The 17,164-nt window shown below is 51.6% G+C and overlaps 1 protein-coding gene across 2 annotated transcripts; it reads right to left on the bottom strand.

Annotated features, from left to right (window-relative positions):
• Positions 1-419: 419 nt before the first annotated feature.
• SLBP (stem-loop binding protein) lies at positions 420-17,014 on the bottom strand. 2 transcript variants are annotated; one of them, XM_057502065.1, is made up of 7 exons: positions 16,485-17,014; positions 16,277-16,390; positions 14,067-14,171; positions 11,813-11,872; positions 11,253-11,540; positions 9,967-10,048; positions 420-1,283 (listed from the first exon to the last, which is right to left on the bottom strand). In XM_057502065.1, the coding sequence occupies exons 1-7, from the start codon at positions 16,853-16,855 to the stop codon at positions 1,203-1,205; spliced, it is 1,101 nt and encodes a 366-aa protein (XP_057358048.1). In that variant the 5' UTR covers positions 16,856-17,014; the 3' UTR covers positions 420-1,202. The 2 variants fall into 2 exon arrangements, with proteins under 2 accessions (XP_057358048.1, XP_036777367.2); XM_036921472.2 differs by lacking the exon at positions 420-1,283 and adding an exon at positions 6,074-6,987 and having other exon boundaries at positions 16,485-17,009.
• Between the last annotated feature and the right edge of the window lie 150 nt (positions 17,015-17,164).

The raw sequence follows: 17,164 nt of genomic DNA, 5'->3' as shown, positions 1-17,164 counted from the left end.
GACCGGGCGTTAGGTGGCTCCTAGGACACGCTCGCTGAAGCGCTCAGGCCCAGGCGGGCGGGCACTGCCTGCTACAGTAGTTTGCGGCCATTCCTCCCCGTCCCACTGCGGACCCGCAGGGGATCGGGGGCCGCCCTGCTGACACGTGGCCCTCCAGACCCCACCACCGCGCAAGGGGCCCAGCTCTGCCGCCTCCCGATGTTTGCCAACCTGAGGGCAAGTGGTGCCATGAGACCGAGGCCGCGGCCGCGGGCAGGGTGACCGCTCCACCCCTGGGGCCCCAGTGGCCGGCGGCCTGGGTTCCTCCCACGACTTGTTCATGAGCAGCCAGCACAGGGCTTGGAGGACACAGCGGGCTCTGGGCATGTCTGCAGTGTTCTCTAGGCCATCGTCTGGGTTTCCAATGGCGTCTCTCCATGTTCAATTTTTCACTTGATTTTTTTTTACTTTATTTAGAGCAGTTTTAAGTTCACAGCGAAATTGGGAGGAAGGCACAGAGATTTCCCACATGCCCCTCCTCCCACGCACGGCCTCCCCCACCAAGACCCCTGAGGGGTCACTGTCACCGCTGATGGACATCCACTGACTCGTCATCCCCACTGGAGCCCACGGTCTCCATCAGGACCGCCCTGTGGGGCACAGTCCACCATCTGGACAGATGCACAGTGACATGTATCCACCATTACAGCATCACATGGAGAAGCTTCTCTGCCTGGAGAGCCTCTGGGCTCCGCCTATTCTCCCTCCCTCCCCCTGACCCTTAGCAGCCTGATCCTTCCAGTCTCCACAGTCCTGCCTTTTCCAGACAGTCATATGGTTGGACATTATTTTTAATATTTATGTAGTAAGAAATTATGTGACTTCTGGGGAGGCTTCTATTTCTCCTGCTTATGATTACTGAATTACATTCAGGAGGTATGTTAGGCAGGAAAATAGATATGAGCAGGGTGGAAAGAGAAGGCAGCCAGGAAAGCCCACTAAAAAAGACCCAGCGTTGTTAATGAGTTAAAGCTCAAAGAAAGCCAAGAGCAACTTGGCCTAGAGGTTTGAATACTCCCCAGATAAGGAAAAGTATTTCAGCACAGCCTATGTCTTCATAGGGGTCAATTAGAACATACCATTTTAAGATTTACTTTAGCACCTGCTAAAAGGCCCAGCTTATTCAGGAAGAATCCTATCTTAAAGCTAAGTTTGCATTTTAATCAAACAGGCAGTGGCTCAGCCCACATTGGAGGTGAGGCAGACAGTCTTGATTGATATACTTCCAGACAGAAGCTGATATCCTGGAAAGCAATCAAAGCAGTATATTTCTTGTGTTGAGTTAAAAAAAAAAAAAAAAAAGAAGAAAGAAACTTAACATCTTATCAAAGATGAACATTCTGGGCCCCATGTCGCATTCCTGAAAACCCTCAACTGCCTGTAAAACCCCAGACCCTAAACCCTTCAGTGCGCTTCTCCAAGGTCGCCTGCACTTTCCAAGAGCGTAGCCTTAAAAATTTATCTCGCCCTTTCAGCACGCCGCTTCTGTGAGGTAGCTCACATGCCCCTTTCTCCAAGTGTGCACTTGCTTTCTTAAATAGAACTGAAACCTTTCAGGGCGCCTCTCTTCCCTGAGGTGGTCCGCACTTTTTCTCTCTTTTAAGTAATTTTAAATAAAACTTTTACTCTGCTTCATTACTGTGTTTCTGCTCTTCAATTCTTTCTTGTGGCGGGGACAAGAACTGAGGAAAATACAGAACGCCCTCCCTGCTAACAGGTATGGGGTGTTAGCCTTCATATGGCAGACATCATAGTTCTTAGGAAGAAAGACCAGGCTTTTTAGATTCAGCATAGCTTCAGCGAAGTTCTGCCTCAGCAAAACCCCGATTTTCACCTGGGGGCCAGGATTCTAAAGCTCCCTGGCCACCCCACCCCCTCTGCTCATCTCACTGCTGTGCCAGCTCAGTGAGATCAGCAGGGCAAAGGCGTGGGAGCAGGAGGGAGAGAAAGGGTGGTGACCCCCCCAACTATGGCCCTCCCGTGATTCTCCAAAAGTGGAGATCCCTTTCCCAAAACATCAGGAACTCAAAAATTTAAGCATTTCAATGGGTTTTAATCTGTTGTGTTTCTTGTCTCTGTGTTAACTTGTCCTGGTTTTAGCCAGTACACGGTCTCTTCAGGTCACTGCTGAGTTCTTTGGACACAACCCTGCTGAACTTCAAGACTGGGACCACCTGGCATGATGCCCCCACCAGGCCCATCATGAACATTCCCTGCCCCACATCCACAATCAGCCATTTCTCCACAAGGTCCTTGAAATGGTGTTTCAAGACCATGGACGGTATGGGACTGGGGTGGTCAGTGTACCTAGACCTTTCCTGCAGAGCTAGAGGGGACATGAAGATGACACAGACTAGATTAGATATGGACTAGACAGGGACTAGGTGTAGGTAAGCCCCTTAGATACACAGACACAGCGACACACAATGTATATACAGATGCAGCATCCCTGGCAACCTTGAGCCAGCACATGACTGTCATCTTGCCTTTTCAGCGACACTATGTGAAGGGGGTCAGGCAGCACACACGTCCACACTGGCTGTTTGCCCAGTGCAGTCTCTGGAGTCTCCTCAGGGCCTGCCTGCATGCTTGGGGAGCTGGTCCCTACCTGTGGCAGAGTAGGGTTCTGTGGTCTGCTGGTGCCCCGAGGGTTTAACCTTTCCCCTGCTGGAGGCATCTGGGCCGACCCAGTTTGGCTGTTGGCCTGGAGACAGCACTTCCTGATACCATGCCAATCTGAGACCAAAGCGCTGTTCCGGAAGCTCTTCTCTACTTAGGAAATGTATTTTCTTTCCACTGCAGGGGAGGATAGGGAGACGTGAGGATTGGAAGCACCCATAGTTACTCACTGGGTTTCCCACGGTACCAGAGTGGCCATATAACACCAACATGATTACTACAAATGAAGCATGTGTGTCTAAATTTGCCCATCTGCCTGCCCTTTTAAATAGTTACCCACCCAGCATGGTGACCACACGCTCCACCTCCCCATCTGAGCTCCATGGCCCACGTGTGCAGAAGGGCTCACCGGGTTCCAGAACTCTTGAGTTCCCCCATGTGGACAGCAGTGTTTCTACTGCCCCTATACTGGAAGGTGAATTTTTTGGGTGTAAAACCTGGATGCAGCTGGTGCACGCTTTCCTGAACATCTTACACGTATTATCCCATCGTCTCCTGGCACAAAGTGCTGCTGCCCAGGAGGCTGACCATCTAACATGCTCTCCCTTATAAAATAATGAGTTTATTTCTTTTTCTTTGAAGTTCAGTAATTTTCCTAGAATATGTCTTGGTGTTGGACATTCTAGGTCAGTATATTCAGAAATGTGGTATGCTCTTTCAATATGTGGTTTCAAACCTTTGGGACTTGAGGGAAGTTTTCATGCATGAAAATGCCCCCAAGATAATGTCTGCAGGACTACAGTGCCCCACACCCCTAACTGAGGGGGTATTTTTCTGGAATCTTCATATGTCCCTCTGAGGTGTGAGTCTCACGAAGTAGCTTAGGTCCAGTCAAACAGAACAACAGCAACCACAACAACAACAACAAAACCCTCAAGATTCTTAAACATAAGATTAATACACAGACTTGGTCAAAAAGGCATACACCCCCCACCCCCACCCCCCACACACAGAGCCAAGCCAGGTTCAAAAGACAGTTAAGCTGGTTAATTTGCATCGTATTTCAGTTGGCTGTGACCATAACATGACTCTACCTAGCAGACCTTTCAATTTGCCTACACGGCGGGGGGGGGGCAGTTGAGGGGGGACCTGTAACCCCTCCATTAATAAGGAGACCACCCACAGGTCCAGGAAGCCAACAGTGCGGCCCTTTGGTTCAGGCAGAGGCTGCTGACTCACCTGAGGCTCGCTTGCCAGCTTCCCAACAAAGGGACGGGATCCTGATGGACCAGCCAGAAACAAGGAGGGCTTCACAGTGCATGAAAAAAGCAATCTGGGGGCGTGGGAGGGCAGCCCTGATAAGCTGACCATGTCCATACATGGCAAGATAGGAGAACAAATCGCCAGTGGGAACAAGATAGCAATCGGCCTGGAATTGTGAGGAATTTATCACACCAGACAAACTTAATTTAATTTGACATTTCTTGGTTCAATGTAGATGAGCCCAGAATAAACAACTCAATCCCAGCCTATTGGCTACTCTCAACACTCATACAAAAACACTAGATTATGTTAACAGCATGAACAGGCAAGAACTAAAAATCTGAAGATTAATTTCCTTGGTGCATAAACGCATTCCAATAATTTAAATGTGAAGTAAAAGCCAGTGGCCAGAATGACTCTCCCAGACACTGCGTTAGACTCATGCTCCCAAGGGCTCCCTGGCTGCCCAGCTCAGGCAGGTAAAGCCAGGGTCTGGGACCTCACCGCTGAGCCCACCTTCTGGTATGGAGTTCCCCTCAGCCTGAGACTTCTGAATAGAGAGAGCTCAAGTCTCCTGCCCCCACCACACCCCAGTGTGTGCTGGGCCAGACATAGGGTCACGGCCTTAGGCCCTCCTGGTCGAGATGGGCGGGGACAGAGCCACTGGCCATGTATCTCCTTGATTAGGGCTCAGGCCTGCCCATTAGGGATTCTCCATGCTTGTTGGCTCTGTGTCTGGACTCCTGGCTCCACTTCTCCATGAAGGGCAGCCTGTGTTTGCAGTTGTGTGGTTTTCTCAGCCTGCTTCCTGCCAGTGGAACCTGGAGGGTCCAACAAGCCTCTTTTCATTCCATACCGCCAGTCCCTTCCCATCCAAACTGGCAGTGTTTTTGCCAATGTAATTCTTTGAAAAGCCTTTGGGTTGCCTGTGACTCCTACTGAGGTGTATTAGACAAAAGCCAAATGCACAGGTCACAAAACCAGCCCCATCTTGGTCCTGCTGAGGGTTAAGCTCACAACTCCTGGGAAGCCCTGAAGTTTGGGGGGAGGTTCCCAGCCTTCCAGTCTTAGCACTCTGCAGCTGCAGCCCCCGCTTCAGCATAGTGTCCTCCTGGCTGTCCTCTGGATCTGACCTGCTCAGAAGCCATCTCAGGGTTAGCCACCTTGAAGGCCCCTCTCCTTCCTTTAGCTTAAGCAGCAGGAGGCCAAGGAATCTTCAGTACATCAGCCATGATCCTGTCACCCACTGCCACACTGCAGGCAACGAGCTGCTGAGCTCTCTGTCACATTGCTCCAGGTCCCAGCAGGCCCACCCCTTCCCGACCCTCACTGGCAGCCTCCCAAAGACACGAGGTGCATCCCCTATTTCACCAGCTTTCACAGGCTCCCCAAGGCCCTTCAGCTCCTGCCCACTGCTCCACTGGTCCCCCACACCTGAGGATATGTTGCCAGCCTGTACACCGCACTCCCACCTCGGGCCTTTTTAACAGCATCTCTCTGCTCAAACGCCCTTATTAGGCATCTCCTAAGCACCCAGTCACTGCCCACACCCTACCCTTCTCTACTCCTTACCCTCTCCCTGGCACTGCCTGTATCAGAGCAAGTGTACCAACTCCTGCATGTCCCAGTGTCTCCCCAGCACTGCCCAGCTGTGTGGGCTCCACAAACGGGCTAAGTAAACAAGGAGGGGCCTTTGCCCTCCTGAAACACCTTGAACAAAGTTGCCAAAGCCCACCCCTTGCCAGATGCAAGTACAGCCTCACTGTAAGGCTGTGTCCTCGGGGCAGGCAGCCGTGCCTATGGAGGCGCCCACTCTGCAGGTGGAGCTGCCAGGGTCAATACACAGCCAGGCCTGCCTCAGAAGACACTGCAAGAGCATCAGACCTAGGTCCTTGGCATCCTAAGCACACTTCCTCCAACCGGAAACACGGGGTCAGGACAGCAATCCTGGTGCGCCCAGGCCCTCGCTGACTCAAGATCTGGCGCGCTCTAGCCCGACCGCATCCCACATCACAGTTCCAGACCCATCAAATGTCCACCTCACTGGCTGGGGTTTAGCAAACCTGGGCCACGCTTCTTTGCCACTGTGTGCCATCCTCCCCAGTGCCATGTGGGAAGGATGAACACAATCACTTTGGCAGTTACCAGCTGGCAGTGTAATAAATCAGTTAAAGGAAGTTCTTTTATTTTTGCAACGTCATTCCATACAAAAACAATAGAAACACAAGTCTTAACAAGAGGCTTATAAATGAATATTTGAACAGAAAATCTGTACACATTATCATTTACAGCAATTTCACATGGTAAATTAACTGATTGTAAAAAAGGTTCTTTCTAAATCCTGCTGCTGCCGAAACTCTTGGAGTATTACAGGTAGAAGGCCTACCTGGCGCTATTTACAAGTACCAAATTAAGACTGTATAACTTACATAAAATCTGTTAGCTTAGCTCAATTCACTATCTTTGACTCTTGAGTGTTCCGTATGAGAAAAAAAAAAATCCTGACATATTGACAAAAGGCCAGAAATTTAGTTTCCATAAAGACTTGGTCCACGGTTCCAAGACTCCTTAGGTACCAGTAAAGAAAGCCAGTGCTAGACTGTCCCCATGAGTGTAGGTTATACCCAACCAGCCACCTGACAAGTGGCAACTTCAGGTCTGAAGTGCTGTGGGGAAACCACTGAAGTGTCCCTGTCAGGGCAGCCTGGACAGGGGCAGGGAGTGAGAGACTGAGTTTGCTGCAAAGCTGCTTCGAGTTCAATTTCCCTTGGATTTAGCAAAACATGCAGAATACACTATTCATAAAATCAAGGTTTCTTAAGCAAATAAGGCAAGAATAACAATTCACCATGAGATAATAAACTATTAACACACCATCCAGTTATAGATGCGCGAGGCATGCGTGGCTGGCCCCCAACCTCACTCCCAGGGGCCTCCGGGGGGCACCAGTTAGCTCATGGCCGAGAAGTCTTTCAAAGGCTCAGTTAAACAGGCTTCCAGGTCAAACTCATCCTCCACTTGGCAGTCCACGTGTCTAACTTTGGTGGGTGTACCAGAGTACACATCCTAGAAAACAGAATAACGGGTGATGGCTGGTTCCTCAGGCATGGGACGCAGAGCCAGTGGCTGCTGACCCCTACCCAGGAAGGGAAAGCCTCTTCCCAGGCCCACAGGGCCACAGGACTAAGGCCAGCCATGGCCTATGAGTGCTGGACGCTCCCGGGAGAGAATTCAAAATGATAAGCTAATTAAAATCCACAGAAAATAGCAACCTTTGTTAGCTGGATGCGTCAAATTCCTATCCAGCAACACCCATCCCCCACCCCAGCCAGAAGCCACTGACTCTTTCAGGCCTGAGCCACAGGCACTCAGCTCCATGCTGTGCTGCATCACCGCTGTGACCTGGGAGGCAGTGTCGTGTCACACTGCTGAGCACCCCTCACCTGCCAAGGAGGGTCCGCCTCCACTCTGGGCTGCCGCAGAAGACAGCACCTTCCGGAGCCCATCTCACCCCAGAACATGAGCCACTTCCTATAACCCGCAACTTCCAGGCATCCTGTGGGAACACCCGTCAAGGCTGTGTGCCTGCTGACACTCAGGAGGGCTGCTGCCAGGGTGCATGCACCACTGAATAAGGCGCTGGGTACACACACAGCTTAACACACTGCACGCACCCCAGTGTTAGCGTGAATTTGTAAAAGGGCAGCCGGCTGAGCAGGGGCCCTCGAGACAGGTGACAGGTTCAAATGCTTGTGGACTGCTCTGATGGAGAGGTTTTGCTCTTTTCATTAAAAAAGTCTCTTGGAAGGCTACATATTCAACTGTTAGAGCTTACAATTTAGAGAATTTAAAGCAGTTGAAGCCCAATGTTTATACCAACTAAAACCAAAGTTTTAAGTCAATGTTAAAAAAACAGTCCCTTTTTTACAATGCAGAAATCTGAACCACCTTATAAAAACATCACCAATAACGAAACAAACTGTCACACTCCGGCCCCAAGTGTTCGCCCTGAACCCAAGCCCTTAGCAAATAACACCTCCCAGCTGAGCGGCATACCGCTTTGGACTCCTCAAAAACAATCAGTATCATGAGAGGAAAGTCAGGGAGTTAAAAGAAAATGTAAAAGTTAAAGAAAATTCAAGAGACATGGCAACTTAAACTTGTAATCCTTTGCTAAATTCCAGATGTGGATAAAATTAAAGTTCCTGTGGCCAGGATTCTCACCTGGCCCTGGATGACTAGCTCACTACACACGTGGGTAATACATTGCTATTGACTCTATATAAAGAGGTCCACCCAGTGTTCTGGGCGACACGGTGGCATGGCTGCTCGGCTGCAGGAGAGCAGAGCAGAGGCTGGAGTGGTGGCAGCACCGAGGACAGAGGCCCAGAGGACGGCTGTGTGGGCAAAGAGGCCCAGAGGCAAAGACCAGAGACCAGCTTGCTACACGCAGACTTGCTCTGAGTGGATGGGATTGCATAGACTGACCTGCCACCACGGAAATAAATTTGAGTACAACTCTTTCACCCCAAGAACGTTCTACTGTCATTTCTGCGGTCACAATGAATCCATAGTGAACTTGCCCAGGGCTGAAATCCATTGGCAAGACACCAGATCAAAAAAGAAAGAGCGTCCTTGAAAGGGACATTATCAGGACAACTGGGATACACACTGGATACACACTGTTTACTAGGCAGCATTTCACCAATGTCTTGCTCTTTGAGCACAGTAGCTACACCATGGTTGTGTCTAGCGTTTAGTGGTGACAGTCCCTGAAGTCACCCTGAAGCCAGAGCGGCTGAGGAGCACACAGGCAGGTAGACCATTACCTGGGTGTTCGCATTATCAAGTCAGCGTCTATTCTTGCCCAACCTGCCCTCCTCACTTCTGCATACCCACGTCTCTGGGCCCCTTTCCTTAGACACCCGCCTGCCTCTGACTTCAGTCTGGCTTGCTGCCCCTGGCCACTCAGGCCTGTGGACCTTCAGCTTCTGAGGTCAGTGGCATGCTCAGAATCTGTTTCTTGAGCTTAGTCCAAAGGAAGGCAGGCCCCTGCTGAGCTCTCTATGGGTTTCTTTTTAGTCCTACCTATGTGTAAAGATCCATAAAACTTGGATCATCATATTGTTCAATACCGTTTTCACTAATCTCCACAACTTCCCTATCACTAGTCTTCAGAACGACCTCCAACAGCTGTATTCCTCAGGACGTAGCCATAATGCCATCCTGCTACTGTTGGACACGTCACACAGTGACAGAAGGCGTGATGTGCACATGGCAAGACTGAGGGACACACAACCATCTTACCAGGGGTGACACACAAGGAAGAGAGGCAGGAAAACACAAGCCCACCCCTTTACTTTCTGTGCCTCTGGCCTGACCTTATGTAAGGCCTGAGTGTTTCACAACAATACCTGTTTTCTGGCATTTAGCCTATTCTCTCACCTGATACACTGGCTGCCTCCACACACCAACATCAAGGGTCTCCTTTATTATAAATGTTGATGTGGATTTGCTTGTACCCATGCAAAAAGTCTAAAACGCACACCCAGCCAGTAACTAGTGTTAGATGAGGCACTGATTCTAATCTTATGAAGTTTTTTCCTTGAAAACATGTAATTTTTTACAATTGGTAAATGTAGAGAAAACCCCCTAGGCCCAAAGCATTCCTTTATTTAGTAACATTTTTCCTTTATTCAGTAGTTGGTTCATGTCTAACAATTCATGAGCACAAACTTTACAGCCTAAAACTAACAACAGTGATGACACACATGTAGACATTGAAACCAGAGAGGAAAATCCTTTTACTTTTAAATGAAAATGGCAGAACTGACTAGTCGAATCAGCCAAAGTCCAAATTAAGGTCATTACCTAGGACCCCATCCAATCTTAGTTTGACGATGTCAGAGAAAGGGGTAAGGAGCCCCTTTTTCATAAGCACCAGAATCAAACTTCAGCTTAACGTTGCGTGTACTAAGCAGCACATGCCGGCACATTAACCTGAAATGCCCAAGCCAGGAGACAGAGCCAAGGACAGGTACTCACGGAGTTGTCCTGTAAGCTCGTCTGGGACTCGGAGCTGCTCTCTGCGGATTCTGTCTCCATTTCCCCGAGGTCCACAGGATGGCTGAAGTGACACCAAATGAGAGTCAGTCACTGCCTCACCAAGCCAGGGCCCTCGTGAGGCAGAACAGCTTTCACGTCCCGTGGCCACACTGCCCCTCCACCTGGGGACACCGAGCACCTCCTCTGCTCCACAGAGCCCAGCAGCTTTTGGTGACCCCCATGTGCCGGGCTTAACCTAGTCACTTGCAGAGGAGAGTGGGCGGCAGCTACTGTGTGCTGGACACCCACCTGGCCAATGCACCACCATCTGCCTGTTCCCCACCATGGTGGAGCTAGTCCTGTGCACCCACAGGCACACCTGTAAGCAGAGGCCCAACTGGGGGATGAACACTGCGACAGACCCGTACTACATACACCCACTTCTCCAATCTACTTGGAGAGAGAACAGGACACGAGTGCCACAGTGGTGCTATGGCATCTGTGGAGCCCAATTCTTAAGGCCACGTTAAAAACCATTTCAAAATGACAGCTTCTAAAAGAGTGAAGGTGGTCATAAAAGGCCATTTGCTGAGTTTTTTCCAAACACTTAGTTTGGATCTATCTGCAAACCCTTCCCCCATAAAATAAAGGGGTTTGTTTTGATGTTCAAAAAAAAAAATGACAGCTTCTAGTCAATGTCCCCAGCGCAAAGTAGAAACCCAAATATTTGTTGAGTGAATAAATGTGTTTCTGAGGGAGCAAGAGGCTCAGGTCAAGAGGGGAGCTGAGAAGACAGCACAGAGGGACTCCTCTCTGCTTCCCTGCTCAGTCAGCATCCCAACCATGGGGCAGAACTTCAGCCGAGACAGTTCCAATGAGGCACAAGTTTAAAAACAGGGAAAAGATACAAGCCCTTGAGATACATTCATAGTCCAATATAACGTACTCAAACACTTGTTAGAATCTATCTAAAAAACAAACAAAACCCATGTATTTCTAGATTTACTAAGCTGTTTTCTCCAGCTACAAAAAGTAAATTCAATCCAGGAAGTATGTCCCTCCCTCCAGCATCCCTGAGCCCACCCACCCAGCTTTACACACTCGTGCACAGAGAACATACACGAAGCTATGACAACTGGCTGCTCTGCCCCCTTGGACCTTCCAGGGGACTAATACCACTGCTGGCACTGCTGGCCCATCTAATAACCTGCCACTCAAGCGAGGGAACTGTTTCAATTACTGCATGGACCGCAGAGACAGAGGACAAAGATGCAACAAAGACATACATTTCTTGCAAGTCACATCCTTCTTCAGCTGGAGGATCCCAGAAATGCAGAGCCACCTTCCAGAGCTTGATCTGCTGGTCCCACGACCGCCGACTATACTTCTTGAATTTGTTGGGTGTCTTGGGATGAACGCCAGGTTGTCGAAGATGTCTCGGGACCTCCCTGGTGTAGCGGTCATAGGCAATGGTGTTCTTCCCATAGTTGATCTGCTTCTGCCGTCTCATCAGGACGCTCTCATCAGTCTCCAGGTCGGCCGGCACGGCAGACGCAGACTCCCTCGAGTCAGAACTGAGAAAGATGGAATCCATGACACGACTCGCCTCACAGTTAAGACCACGATGCAACAAATAATGGCGCATTTGCCCCCTGGATTCCAAACGACAGTGACCCCACAGCAGTGCAGAGTCTCATACACATGGGAGTTTAGTGCACGAGACAGCACTTCACATCAGGAGGAGCTGATGGCCAGCAAGTGCTGCCAAGACAATCGTGCCTCACATCAACTCTTCAGGGGCGGGTTTCAGGTCTATGGAACTGGGAAACAGTCACACAGCACTTACCTTCCAGATGACGCTTTTCTCTCTCTTCCAAAGTCATTTATGAGGAGTTTCCTTTTATATCTGGGGGCAAAATAAATGTTGCTTTTTAAAAGGTATAGAAATTAACTTACATGATACTTTGAGCTAAAAGAGCTGCCAGGAACAAGGACTTCTGCCTGAGCGGCAAGAATGGGTCCAAACAACAGCAGTGTTTGCTTTATTTTCAACCTCCCTCAACTGCCTTCTCTAGTAGGAAGATCATGGTTACTTGCCAAGGTCACATGAAGGGCTAGAAGGCACCTGGCAACGCCCCAATGCCCTCAGGCCCCACTTCTCTAGGCCAAAAGAAACACCCAACAGCTTCAGGTAAGTGAAATCCAAACAGCACAGAAACCTGCATCCCCAAAGCCCTACGGCCTTTTGAAAAAACAAACACAAGTTGAAATAAAAGTTTTATAATACACAATTTCCTACCAAGGGGATGTGTGCCTGCTAGGCTCTGCTTGCCTTCCCTTGACCAGAGAGAGGGACCACCACCATGCCACCCTGTTCCTGGTTTCGGGAGGCATCTGCTTTCTGTCACAGCAGCTGTGCGAGCATCTCTGCAAGCAGGTCACCTAAGGAGCAGGGTGCACCGTGGCCCCCAGACCATGGGCATCCAGCTGCAGGTCCACGCGAGCATCTACACCATGGCACGAACACTGTATCTCCTTCCAAAACTTAACTCCCACCCCACCTGAAGTTTGCTGAGGCTTCCCAGCGCAGTCTGGACACCAGAAGGCAATGACTAGTTTATCCCGTGAGCCTAGAAGGGTGCTGTGTGTCACCCCGTGAGAATAGAGAAGCTGGGCCCTCACGCCTATCTGTAGGGGTTCATTCTTTCTGGGCCCCAGTTGAAAACAACCAAGCTCAGGTATGGCCAACACCCATCTTCAAATTCTCAAGACAGCTGGTATGCGGTGCGTGTAATCCCCCACAAGGCACAGGGACCCTTCCTGGTGGGGAGTAACACAGACTGCTATCATAAGCAGGTCAACTTTTTACTGAAAGCAGTGGCTTTCCATCAGAAAGGGTGTTAACAGAAGGCCTCAAACAGAGCAGGTCTGATCTGCAAAGTAGGACAATTTTTCAGAGACAGACCTGAGAAGACAACTGAGGAACAGAAGACTCCACTGACAGTCAGGGGTCTCCCTGCATGACCTCAGTACTGCAGACAGTCCCTGGCAAAGGAAAGAGCGGGGCCAGGACACACGGGTATTTCACAAGAGTTGTTAAAGTCTTGTGAACAAAACACAGAAACTGCAGAGACCAAGTCAAACACCCTAACTCAACAGTTGGGAAAATCAAAATCCATACAAATACAAATAAAACAACTCACTCAAAACACTGTGGAGTCCATGTCTGTGGACTCCCATGCACTTTTTCGAACCACACGCATGCACACTGACACCCAGAAGAAACGCAGGGCCCCTTGCACAGTCAGCCGACCTGCACGTGGCCTGTGCCTTTCCAGAGGCAGCAGACAGGAGTGCCACGAAGCACTGCAGAGGTGGAACAGGAGGCTGCCCTTCTTCCCTGCCAACACTGAAGGCACGTTTTTCTCATCAGAATCCTAAACCAACATGCTCGGCCAATTACGAGCCATGTTTTAACTCAAAGTTCATTCAGCTGGGCTGGATGACTCTATCAAAGGGGAGAAAGGCCCAAAAATATTAGTGAGAGGATAATCAAGGGAAGTGGTAAGGATGCATCATTGCGAGGAAATGGCTTGGATTTGCAAGGACTTGGGTACAAATGCAAGGAGCTCACAGACCCTATATTAGGGGCCCCTCCCTGTGTTCTGTCCTTTCTGAGCATTACATGAGCCAGCTGTCAGTCAAAAGCGCGCTCCACATCTGCAAGGGGCACCTCCATGATTCACTGGTGTGGTAGCGCACAGGTGGTAGGTCAGGGCACATCATGGAAGTCCCCTGCAGGCCAGCAGTGCCACCTCCTACCTGCTGCCATCTCAGAAGGACAGCCACTAAGGCAATGGTCCTCAAACGCCAGTGAGCAGACTTACCTGGAGGGTTTCTGAAGACACGGCTGGGCCAAGTTGCCAGTACAGTGACCAGACTTTGAAGACCCTCCACTCTAAGACATGCTTCCAATTTAATACACATGTAAAGCTACATGGTTTAGACCATACACCTACATTACATCCACGTGTAATTACACATGTAAGTTACACACATATGTAACATGTCATTACAACACCACCGATGACATTGAATACCTTGCAATTTCTTTGTTAACTCTGGTCCTCATTTCGTCTTCTTCAACCGCACTTGCCCAGTCTGAACATCTAGGATGGGGCTGGGGGCCTTCAGGAGTGGTGAAGCTGCAGTGAAGCACAAAGACACATTGGGACTACTACAATGCCTGCAGACCACACCTCCGGAAACGTCCAGGGCTGGCCTGGAGAGTGCGGAAGGAATGGGCTCTGCATGACCTCTGCTCTCTGACCTACCAACTCACAATGTCTGTACAACGGCTAAAAGCTGCTCCGGGCTCCATCTGCTAAACTGTGCACCCAGCATGAGCCTATGTTGGCTAAATCCACAGCCCACGAGGAGGGGGAGACAAAGTCAGCAGGGCCTCAACACCTGAAGGGCATCTGATACGACGTGTTCTTTTATTTGCAAAATGAGGAGTTGTTCTTTTCAGGATTTTAAAGATTAACATAAAAGTACCTAGTAAATAGTGACCACTTACTTTTAGATGCACATAATTAAGGATTCAGAAGAATGTATTATATCATAACTAAAACTGGGGTCCTTGCTGCATTAGGATTAGTCTACTGGAAAAGGCAGCCCTAGAGCTGGGTTAGATTTGATCTAGTGGCTCAGTAATATCTAGAGCTTGAGGAAGTTTTTAGTCAAGATCGGGCAGTTTGAAAACCTAAGGCTTCAGGCCAAGAATTCTGGCAGTTAGAATTGCTGGTGTGTCTGTTTTTCACAGATTAGATATAAACTTACATTTTTATTATTCCTCCATTGGCCAGCATTGTTCTATCAAAACTACACTAACTTCAACTGCAGCAACAAGCAACCTTACATGTCATAGCTGCAAACCAATGGCAAACTTTGAAAATGAAACTGAAACATTTTGGCAAACTTTGAAAATGCAACTGAAAAATTATATAAAGTGGATAATTCCTTTATATAATTACAATTTCTTCCCTTCTACTTACTTCACCCAGAGGAACTAAAACTGTATTTCTAAGAGTTCATTTCCAGAGTCTAAAAATGGTTGGCAGGGTCTTAAATTGATGACCAAAAGTTGAGCTGACTCAAAACCTGTGTCAAAGGAGCAAATGGAGGCTTGTCCAAAGTTGGGCAACACCACCCTCACTAGTTTACAGAGAGGTTCAGGTCTGAGTCTCCTGGGCCATGATCAACTCCTAACTTTAAAAAGTGCTCAGGAACGACCTTGCCCTACCAAACATATTCTGGTAGGATGAGGGAGAATCCCCTTGTGGAACTGAAACTCGTTCCCTGAATCACGCAGATCCCATTCACCAGCTCACCCTATCCCAGGACAAGAATACTGGGCAAATGCCCAAACGGAAAACGAGGCCTTTTGATGCCGAGCCGCCCTCAATGGCCGGATGCATCTCCTCGTCACCACACGGGACTGTGCACAAAGCAAGGGCAGGTGCCCAGGGCCAGGAAAGGAGGGCTCCTGCCCTGCTAGAGCAGGAACGGTGTACACAGCCGGCTGGTGAGCTAGGGTGCTAGGCCACAAAGGGCTTTCAAGGGGCTGTAAGGGTTTAACGCTCCCGTCAGCTCAGCTCAGCGACAACACACGCCTGCCTTCTCTGTGGGGCCTCTCCCACTCTCTCCATCCTACCTCTCCCCCTCGTACCCCAAATCTGCAAGTCCCCAGGATGGGCAGCCTCACCCAGGCTCCCGGATGCCATGGCCTTCGGGCATCTGCTCAGCAAAGCAGCTTCCAAGCCCAACCCCCAACTGCCCCCCATGCCGGGTCTGCTGCTCCACGCCCGCCCTCCCCGGCCAAGCAAACGCCGTCACAAGCCGCCACGCGTCCGACTCCGCTGCACCCCCGCCCTGCCAGCAGGTACCAGGGGTCAGGCCTTGGAAGCCCGCCCGAACGGCCCCTCCACCGCCCCCGCCTCATCCCGACCCGAGCGGCGCGCGGCCTCGGGCCGGACAGCCTGGCAGAAGGAAGGCCGCGTACACGGCTCGGGGGAGGCCCGTCTGGCGCTCAGAGCTCGGCTCGCACCTGGCGGGCACCTCCTGCCGCGCGGTCGGCCCCTCACTCCGAACCGATCCTCTCCGGGGCTGCCTGACCGGCTGTGCTGGAACCACCCACACAGCTCGGGGAGCCCGGCCGCCACCCCCGGAACACAACAGGACCCCGGACCGATGAGGGGCAGTCGGCTCGGGCGCCCTAACCACGTCCCGGGGCGGCCCCGCGGCCCACCTGTCGGGCCTGCGGTCGCCCGCCCGCTCGGCTGGGCCCTCGGCATCCTCGGGCTGGCGGCGCCTCCCGTCGGCTCTCCGCTTCCGGCCGAGGCTCCAGCGCGCGGGCGGCGAGCTGCGAAGAGAGGGCCTGTCAGGGCGGGCCCGGCCGCGAGACCCCCGCTGCCCAGACCCCGCCCTCCCCCCCCCGCGCGCGCGAACGGCCTCACCTGGCGTCGGCGTCGCGGCTCCCACGACCCGCGGGGCTTCGCGGCCGGCTGGCCATGGCGAGCGCGGCGGGTCCTCGGGCCGACGGCGTCCTCCCCGTACAGACCGCGCGCTCAACCGCCCCCGGCCCCGCCCGCCCCGCGCTCCAGCGCCGCGCCGGAAGAGACCAACGACGGGGGGAGAGGGCGAGACCATCGGCAGGCCGACGTGGGGGAGGAACGCAGACCATCAGCATGCCGGCGTCGCGGGCCGGGGGGAGGGGTGGGCGAGACCATCGGAGGGACGGCGTGAGGGGGACAGATGAGACCATCGGCAGGACGGCACGACCGTCTGCAGGGCGGTGAACGTAGGTGGGAAGGATGGGCGAGACCATCGGCAGGCCGACGTGGGGGTGGACGACAGACCATCAGCAGGCCGGCGTCGGGGGCCGGCGTGAGCGAGACCATCGGCGGGACGGCGTCGGGGGGGGATAGATGAGACCATCGGCAGGACGGCATGCCGTCTTCAGGCCTGCAGGGAGGTGAAGGTGGGTGGGAAGGATGGGCGAGACCATCGGCAGGCCGACGTGGGGGTGGACGACAGACCGTCGGCAGGCCATTGGCTCGGGGCGGGACGAGACCGTCAGCAGGGCGTCGGGAGGGTTCGCGAGGCCCTAGGCAGGCCGCCCGGGAGCACTGGTTGG

Source organism: Manis pentadactyla, chromosome 5 (assembly GCF_030020395.1).
Source record: "Manis pentadactyla isolate mManPen7 chromosome 5, mManPen7.hap1, whole genome shotgun sequence".
Taxonomy (NCBI): domain Eukaryota; kingdom Metazoa; phylum Chordata; class Mammalia; order Pholidota; family Manidae; genus Manis; species Manis pentadactyla.
Note: the sequence above shows the minus strand (reverse complement) of the source record. Positions and strands in the feature narration are given on the sequence as shown.